Source organism: Propithecus coquereli, unplaced genomic scaffold (assembly GCF_000956105.1).
Source record: "Propithecus coquereli isolate 6110/MARCELLA unplaced genomic scaffold, Pcoq_1.0 Scaffold10, whole genome shotgun sequence".
Taxonomy (NCBI): Eukaryota; Metazoa; Chordata; class Mammalia; order Primates; family Indriidae; genus Propithecus; species Propithecus coquereli.
This window is the reverse complement of record NW_012133858.1, coordinates 4,106,785-4,116,025: the sequence shown is the minus strand read 5'-3', so window position 1 is coordinate 4,116,025 and position 9,241 is coordinate 4,106,785. Positions and strand designations below refer to the sequence as shown.

Genomic DNA, 9,241 nt, shown 5'->3' with positions numbered 1-9,241 from the left:
TTTTTTTTTCCATGTTAAATGCTTACTGTGAGTGGTTATCGTCTCTTACCAACCTATCTTATCTGAAGCCCATCTGACCACCATGCAGAAATACAGTCACGAAAGTCGACCCCTAGAATTTTAAGAGTCAAATTGGGGCAAATAGAATTGTTAAATAGAGGCTAAATTTCAATCAGCTTTAAAATAAGACATTAAGTATAGTATGTGATTATACTGTAGGATGGACAAACACAATGCAATGCGCTTAATCAGTTACTATTTAAAGGGAAGATGCTATGTACTTAGGCGGGTAGTTCTCAAATTTAAACAAGTATAAGATAACTAAAAGAGCTTGTTAAAACTATTGCTCATTCTCTGGGTTCACCCCAGAGCCTTACTGAGTAGGACTGAGCTGGGGCCCAGAGATCTGTATCTTTAATAAGCAGGTAGTCTGTGGATTCTATTTTTAAAAACACTGATGTAGGGGAATCTGAATCTTATATATTTTACAGAGAAGAATCTTAGTTCTTAAATCTACCAATTGTTCATTTTTACATCACAAGGTTTACATTTCTATACTGGGGAAATTTACATATATGAGGAATAACCCTTCCTCATCTTTCCTTCTCTTATTCTCATTACTAAAGTTCTGATGTGATCATTCTAATTTTACTTAACTAGTGCTTTCAGTCAAAAAAGTAATATATACACATGGTAAAAATATTCCCAAGAGTAGGAGCATCAAATAAAAAGTAAATTTCCTTTCCACCCCAGACTTCTAATTCCTCAGGTCCCTTTGCCAGAAACAATCAATGACAATGGTTTCTTTCAATTTTTTTCTAAGTAGGAGCATATTAAACATAATGTTCTAAACTTTGCCTTTTAACCCAACAGTGTATTTTGGAGATATTTCCACATCAGCACTTACAGAACTTTTCTTCCTTTTTACAGCTGCATACTAGTCCACGACATACTGCACCATAACCAATTTGCTGTTGAAGCATCTGGGTTGCATCTAGCCTTCTGCTATTACAAGCTAAGATGCACAAACATGTAATCCCTGCAAAGTTATAAAGCTTTATATGTGGGCTAATTTTCTATAAGTGCAAATACCAGGTTAAAGGACATAGACATTTGAATCTGATAAATAAAGCCCCAATGCCCTCCAAATAGGATGCCCCAAACTGCTCACACATCAGCAGAGCCGGTTTTCCCCACATCTTAGGCAACACAGCACATCATCATATGTTTTCATCTTTGCAAGCAAACCAACATCTAACTGCTATTTTAATTTTCACTTCTTTAATTATGATGAAAAGTTGAGTATCTTTTCTTAAGTTTATGTCATTTGTGTTTCAATTTCTATAATTGCTTACTCATATCCATTATCCATTATCCTACTGAGTTGCTATTTTTCTTACTGATTTGAAAGAACTCTTTTCAACTAAGGAAATTGCTCATTTGTCTTATTGTTGCAAATATTTTCCAGTTTTTAACTTGACTTTGTTTTATAGTATATTTAATCATGAAGATATTCTAAATTTTTATGTAGTCAGGTGTATTAAGTCTTTCTTTTATGGCTTCTGGGATTTGTGTCTTAGCTGGAAGGCCTTCTCAGCTCTCAGATTCTTTAAAACAGTCGTTTCCTAATACTTTTATGGTTCTTTTTATTTACATTTAAGTCTGATCCAGCTGGAAATTACTTAAATGGTGAGGCAGGGAGGTAGGTTCTTCTTCCTCATTTTTCCTTTTTTTTTTTTTTTTCAGATAGCTAAGCAGCTGTCACAAAACCATTTACTAAACAATTCATCTTTTCTGTTATGGTTATTTTAAATGTAATTTTGCCAGCTGCAAAGTATTTCACAAAGGAGTATATTTCTAGAAAATCTACGTTTACCAGAACCATACTACTTACCTAACACGTTTTAGCAAATGTTATACATTGTTAACATTAATGAAAATTACAGTGAATTGAAAGATAATATGGCAAGTGTTATGGGAATCATTGGATACGCCTATCATTAAGGGTAGATATAACTTACCATAAGTTCACCCTTCAGAATTCCTTAAATTGTTTCCTGGGCATGTAATATAATATTCCACACTATAGAGTAACGCCATTCATTGCTATAGAGCAATGCCATTCACATTTTTTTGGTATGATTTGCTTCCAGATCATTGAAGAAGAAATGCTTTATAATTTTTTATTCTAAGTTTCTTATTTATCTAGGATGTTACAAGAGAAAAGTGGCAAAATAATTTTTTCCTGAGTTTTCATTGGTACTATGCAGATAAAAGAAATACCGATACTATGCAGAGGTAGAACCCCACTAAGAAGAGCTCATCAGAAAGCTGCTATTCTCATGTCTTGAGATTTAAGGGAGCCAAGAACAAGAAGTCGAGGGTGCAGGAGCACCATTCCAGAAGGCTGGGTCAGAAGCTCAAAAAGCTCCAAGTGAAACAGGGTCACAAAAACACAGGTTGCTAAATGCTTGTTTCAGTGTCGGCCTTCCCTCTGCATGTGGGATGGAGACTGAAGCTTAAAAGTGGTGATCCACAGAAACTATGAGTTGAAAATAAATGTTCCAATTGTAGCATTTTTATTTTACCAGCTGCATAGTGCACTTTTAAGTACTATATGGACACAAAAATAGAGTCGTATTTCAAGGGGTTAATATTCCTATATTCTTTATAGATGAACATGTAAGATTGAAAATTCAATTTGTACTCCCTTTTTATGAAAGATTCAATCTCTTTGAGCTCTTTCTCTTTCTTAATCTGTTCTATCTTTGCTTACATTTCTTTATGAATTCTATGTCTTTTTCATACCAGTTTCTCCACCAAGATGAAGAGTCAACTCTTTATCATTCCTACAATTTTTGTATCTGGAAAGGATATAAAGGGATATCCTTTACCAGAAAGTAGTATGAATGGCCCAAAACAGAAGAAAAGCTAACAAAAATATTAACAGGATTGTGTGTATTGTTGAATTTAAGCTTATACTGAAATTTGTACTTAATAAACTAGGAATGCTTAAAAAAATAAGCCTGTGGATATTTGAAAAATTAAGAGTATCTCAAACACAATAATGAAATTCATGTGTTAAAATCTATTTCAGAAGGATGGGAAATAATGACTAGTTTTCTGCAGAACCCAGATGATTTTTCCACCTCCCTTTTAAAATATGAATACTTGTACCCTAAATTTTCTGGAAAGAGAGTGTATTTTGAAAATTTAAAAATGAACATTTTTAAACCGAAAAATTGTGTTGTGAATGAAAGTCATAATCTTGTCCCTAAAATCCATTCCCCTCTCCTCCTGTGTTCCCCATCTATTAATGGAATCAATAACATCAGGGTCCCTAGAGTGAAACCTCAATCACATCACATCTAATTTCTTTTTCTCAAGTTCTCTCTCACATCTGTGCCATCCTTTCCATTCCCACAACTTCCTCCTTCTCTTACTCCCCGCATCTGGTCCATCAGCAAATGGACCAAGATATAATCAGAATATAATTATATTTGAATATAATATTCAAAATAATCAGAATCTGACCACTTCTCACCACCACCATTGCCACCACTATGGCCCAAGCCACCACCATTTCTCACCTGGTTTACCACACTGGTTTCCCCACTGGTCTTACTTATGCCTGTGACCTCTAGCTTCAGTCTATTCTTAGGAGAGCAGCCTGTGACAATGGCACTCCTCGGCTCAAAACCTCCAACGGTTTCCTAGCTCAGAAAAAGCTGAAGTCCTTACAGGAGCTGACATGATCTTAAACAATGTGGTCCCACACTCCCACCACTCCATAACTGCCGTGACCGCATCTCCGACTATTCTTCCCATCAAGTCACTCACTCAGCTCCAGCCACACCGGCCTCCCTGCCAGCTGTGCTCTTCCTCTTCCACCCCTTACACCTGTGTTTCCTTCTGCACAGAATGCTTGTCTCCTAGATATTACATTGTCCATTACTTTTTTCAGGTTTTTATTCCAAAAGGTTATCTTCCCACTAAGGTTTTCTTTCTGAAATCTTACCATCCTTCCCTCGACATTTCAGATCCTTCCTTCCTATTTTGTTTTTTTCTCCATAGCACATACTACATATTTTATTTATTTATCCAGTTTCCAATCTAGTTTCCATTATTGCTGGTTTCCATGACTGGAATGTAAATTCTACGAGGTAAGGATTTTTATCTGCTTTGTTCTTTGCGTATTCCCAATGCCCAGAAGAGAGCTTGGCACATAGCAGGAGCTCAGTGAATTTTGTTGAATGAATGAATGAACTAATAAATGAATAAACAAACAAAAGAATGATTCCAGATTGGGCTCTCTCTACATCTTTCCTGGTCTCCTGGCAGTCTCTACTCCACGTAATCAATTCTACATATCTCAATCAGTACTGTATCTAACAAAGGTCTCATACCATTGCTCCTCTGATTAACAGCATAAGTGGCTTCCAGCTGTCCAGTGAGGAAAGTACAATTCTATAGGATGGCAACAAGATCCTTCATAATCAGAATTCCCTTTTCTAACCTCATTTCTTTATATCCCATTTTTACACCCTAATTTGTAGACCAGTGCCTCTCAAGCTTGAGTAATTCATGGGTCCTTCTGAAAGAATTTCTCAATGATTCTCAAGGTCACATCCAAGGAACTCAGTTTGAGAAAAACTAATTTAAGAAACTGACATCCTGATCGATAAAGATGTCCTTTTCTTGTAGATTACTGGTAAACTAATTTGTATATTATAACCAAAAAGGAAACAAAAATTTAAAATTTTCATATACCTTGCACCCCCTGAGAATAAATCCACGGACTCAGTTGCAGAAACACTGCTGCATACCAATGCAACTCCCTACCTATCCCAGAAGAGGCCTATGCTTACCTGCCTCCATGCCTTCCCTCCTGCTGTTCCCCCAACCTGGAACATCCTTTCCCTGACTATAGTTATTAAAATTCTACTCATTACTCAATGCCTAATTACCACCTCCTTCAGGAACTCTTTTTGTTACCTTCAGCCAAAACTTCTCTTAGTCTCTTGGGGAAATTCCATATCTCTTCTGTGGCATTAACTACACTATTATATATATAGTATGTTATACTATTATTTTTTCATGGTTATCATAGCTCCTAGATAGCATGAAGATTAACTTGTTCTTATTTCCACAACAACTAGTACAGTGTCTTCCATATGACCACTAATAAGTGTCCACTGAATTAATCATCACGTAGGATAAAAAAAATAAATGCTTCCATAAATATGACCTTCTATTGATCTTCTTAAAAATGCAATTGTTTACTAAAAGCTTGTAAATAAACATATACTCATAATAAAAGAGAAAACACAGAAAAACATTTTTTTAGTTATAGGACTTACCTTCTTTTAAGCGTTAAGTCTGATATAGGTACACATCTTAGACCAGCTCCCAAAACCATAAGGAAGGATGTCAGGAGCACAGTTACCCGAAGACCTAAAAACAAATAAAAACATTCAGATTATTTTCTATTTTCTCTTAAGCCCAATGTTAGGAATAATTTTTCTTTTTTACTCAATCACACTGATACTATATTCTAATACTACAGTTTTCTCTATAACTACCAACATGGGAAAAAAAACCACCAACCCTACATGCTGAAAATGAAATGATTCTAACTTTAATAGAAAATTGAAGGCAGGGCGAGGTGGCTCATGCCTGTAATCCTAGCACTTTGGGAGGCTGAGGCGGGAGGATCACTTGAGGTCAGGAATTCCAGACCAGCTTGAGCAATAGCAAGACCCCGTCTCTACTAAAAATAGAAAAATTAGCCAGGCATGGTGGCGCATGCCTGTAGTCCCAGCTACTTGGGAGGCTGAGGCAGGAGAATCACGTGATCCCAGGAGTTTGAGGTTGCTGTGAGCTAGGCTGATGCCACGGCACTCTAGCCCAGGTGCAGAGCGAGACTCCATCTCAAAACAAATAAAAGATCATATCAGGGATAAAGGAAAAAGTTCTATTAGCTTTAATTTTTCAAAATGAATGCCTACAATGTTTTGTTCAGATTTAATACTAAAAATTACAAAAAATAATTTTAAAAGACTAGATATTTTAGTTGTTTATCTCTAATATAAAATTTTAAATTTTTTCAAATGTAGTGGCTAATAAAAAAAACTCTAAATTGTCCCTATTTTAAGGTGACAGATTATTGCTTTAAGTTTTCTCAAAAAATGACAACTGGCCAGCCACATATTTTATCTTATAATCAGCACAAGCTAATGCTTATTTAAGGGTCACAGGAAGTGGTCCTTTAGCACTCTTTGCTTATTAATACAATAACTGTCTTCTAATTTTTCTTGATTTATCAGATGGTTTTCATTAAGGAATGATGCTGTTAAAAATAAGCATGGCTTAGGACTTTAGAAGATAATATGGATCAGGCAGGGTGTTTTTTTTTGTTTTGTTTTGTTTTGTTTTTTTTTTTTTTGAGACAGAGTCTCACTCTGTTGCCTGGGCTAGAGTGCCGTGGCGTCAGCCTAGCTCACAGCAACCTCAAACTCCTGGGCTCAAGCAATCCTTCTGCCTCAGCCTCCAGAGTAGCTGGGACTACAGGCATGCGCCACCATGCCCAGCTAATTTTTTCTATATATATATGTTTTTAGTTGTCCAGCTAATTTCTTTCTATTTTTAGTAGAGACGGGGTCTCGCTCTTGCTCAGGCTGGTCTGGAACTCCTGACCTTGAGCGATCCACCTGCCTCGGCCTCCCAGAGTGCTAGGATTACAGGCGTGAGCCACTGCGCCCGGCCTAGGCAGGGTGTTTTTCTTCCTTTGTGTTCTAAACACAATTATTTTGAAAATATGTGCCAATGGTTGGTCACATAGATAAAAGGGCAAAAGAGAATAAAAAAACATAAAAATAAAAATATACAAACAAGGTAATAATAGACACAATATTCTATTAATAGCTATGGCAGAATATAATAGAACTCTATCTTCCTATTGTTGGAATGCTACATTTCTCTTAATACTGAACTAGTATTATCTTATTGTTTTTGGTGGCTGAATCACACAGGTGGCTCATACTAAGTCTATGGCAAAGGTGGCCACATTCCTTCAAATTTCTCCCTAATCCAACACTGCCTTGAAACTGTTACACACAGAGAATAGACTTAAACTGATGAATGCAATTTTTCTTTTTTTCCAGAGCCTTCTTTTCTTTTTTTTTTGCAGATGGTAGATGGTTAAATGTTTGGTTTTCAAAGCACTTCTCTGCTTGAAGGAAATTGAAAGTCAACAAAACCATAATTATGCAGATCAAACATAGCAAGGAAAATAAACTTGAGATCCAGATCAGGCACACAAGCTACACTGAGGATAATTTGTGATATGAACTGAGTTTACTTAATAATATTCTTATAAATGTGAATATGATTAATACAGTTTGGCAGAAGTAATACCATAGAGAATTGTGCTTCTCAGTAGTAATACATACATACACACTGCACATTTACTGCTTCTACTAACAGAACACAGATTTTAAAATCTCATTATATCCACAGGAAATAGAGTGTAATTAATGAAAGGTAAATACACGGTCATAAATATCCTACAATTGCAAAACATTGCCCATATAAGGTTACTCTGGGTACTCTATGAGATACTGAATTGAATTTTATAGATTTGGGATGACAAAGCTTACATTCTACATGTTAATTTGTTCCTAAAGAGTTTGTTTGTAATTAAGGTGACTAGACACCAAGCAAACAGTGGGACATTGTTTATGGCCTAGGGTCCAAATAACAAGGCTTCCCGTCGTTACTGCTGAAGGCTACCACATTTTTCTCTTCAATTATGCTTTTGATCAAATATATGACAATATAATAGCTAATATGAACTTTTAAGAGTGAACAAGTTGTGAAAAGCTGATTTTCTTTTTTTTTTTTTAGGCAGGGTCTCTGTCACCTGGACTAGAGTGCAGTGACCTCATCATAGCTTACTGAAACTTCAAACTGCTAGGCTCAACTGATTCTGCTGCCTCGGCCTCTTAGGTAGCTGGGACTACAGGCGTGCGCCACATTGCCTGATTAGTTTTTCTATTTATTGTAGAGATGGGGTCTTGCTCTGCTCAGGCTGGTTTCAAACTCCTGGTCTCAAGAGATCCTCCTGCCTTGGCCTCCCAAAGTGCTAGGATTACAGGCGTGTGCCACCATGCCTGGCCTGAAAAGCTGATTATTAAAGCAACCTCACAGGTACAGCTTGGTGGCTTTCTTGCATATTTTTAATTATTGTCAAGTGTTGCTTAATCCTGCAGTCCCCAATCCCTGGGGCCACAGAGCGCCCCTCCGTTCCCCCTCCCCCACCCTTCTGTGGAAAAATTGTCTTCCATGTAACTTGGGGGTGAGGGGACACAGCACGGGGTGAGTGGCAGGTGAGCCTGCAAAGCTTCATCTGTATTTACTGCCACTCCCCATCGCTCACATCGCTGCCTGAGCTCTGCCCCTGCCCCTTCGCCACAGGTCTGTGAGCATGGTCTTGGAAAACTTGTCTTCCATGAAGCCAGTCCCTGGTGGCAAAAAAGGTTGGGGACCACTGGTTTACTCTATCCTAGTTGGCACTCAATCTTGAACAGGATGCTTTCTTCATGTTACTTATGCCTGGACAAGGCATGACTCTATAATTCCATGTAATTGAAAAGATATTAATATCAACTCATCCAGGGAGGATACTTACGAGGACCCCAGGAGAACAGATTACGAGACATGTAGTACTGTTACATAAACAGACCCTAAGTGATTATGGTATTAGGGATGTGAGTGCCAAAACTATCTGATGAAGTTATCATTAGAACAATTTCAGAAAAACAAACATGATTAAAAATAAAATAATTTTCTATTAAAACATGGCATCCAGACACTGCAGGAAGCTTCCTTTCAAGAGATGAGATAACTTCTTTTGCAGGGGCCCAGCTGGGTATAGGGGTGGAAGTATCCACAACAGGTGTCTAAAGAATCAGGTTGCAAAGTTGATTGGAACACATGCACACACACACATACACCCCCCACAGTAGAAGCACAGAAAATCAGCTATGGGCACAAAGTCTGTCTGGTAAGAACACCCTTCCCAGGCTCCACACTTCCATAAGCTGGAGTGAAAATGAGCCCTGCTTGCTCTTGGCAAGACCCCCTTCTACCTGCCCACAACACTCACAGCCTTACCACCCAATCCACCTTGGATTAATAACATCATGCCTGTTTTTCCTGTTTACATCAGAAACTAAAGATT

The 9,241-nt window shown here is 37.4% G+C and overlaps 1 protein-coding gene across 1 annotated transcript in view; it reads right to left on the bottom strand.

The window, feature by feature from the left end:
* DIRC2 (disrupted in renal carcinoma 2) overlaps positions 1–9,241 on the bottom strand; it is a 105,849-nt gene that overhangs the window by 88,902 nt on the left and 7,706 nt on the right. Inside the window, exon 2 of the mRNA XM_012639594.1 lies at positions 5,361–5,454. Coding sequence (XP_012495048.1) covers positions 5,361–5,454 — 94 coding nt within the window. The remainder of the gene's footprint in view (positions 1–5,360; positions 5,455–9,241) is intronic.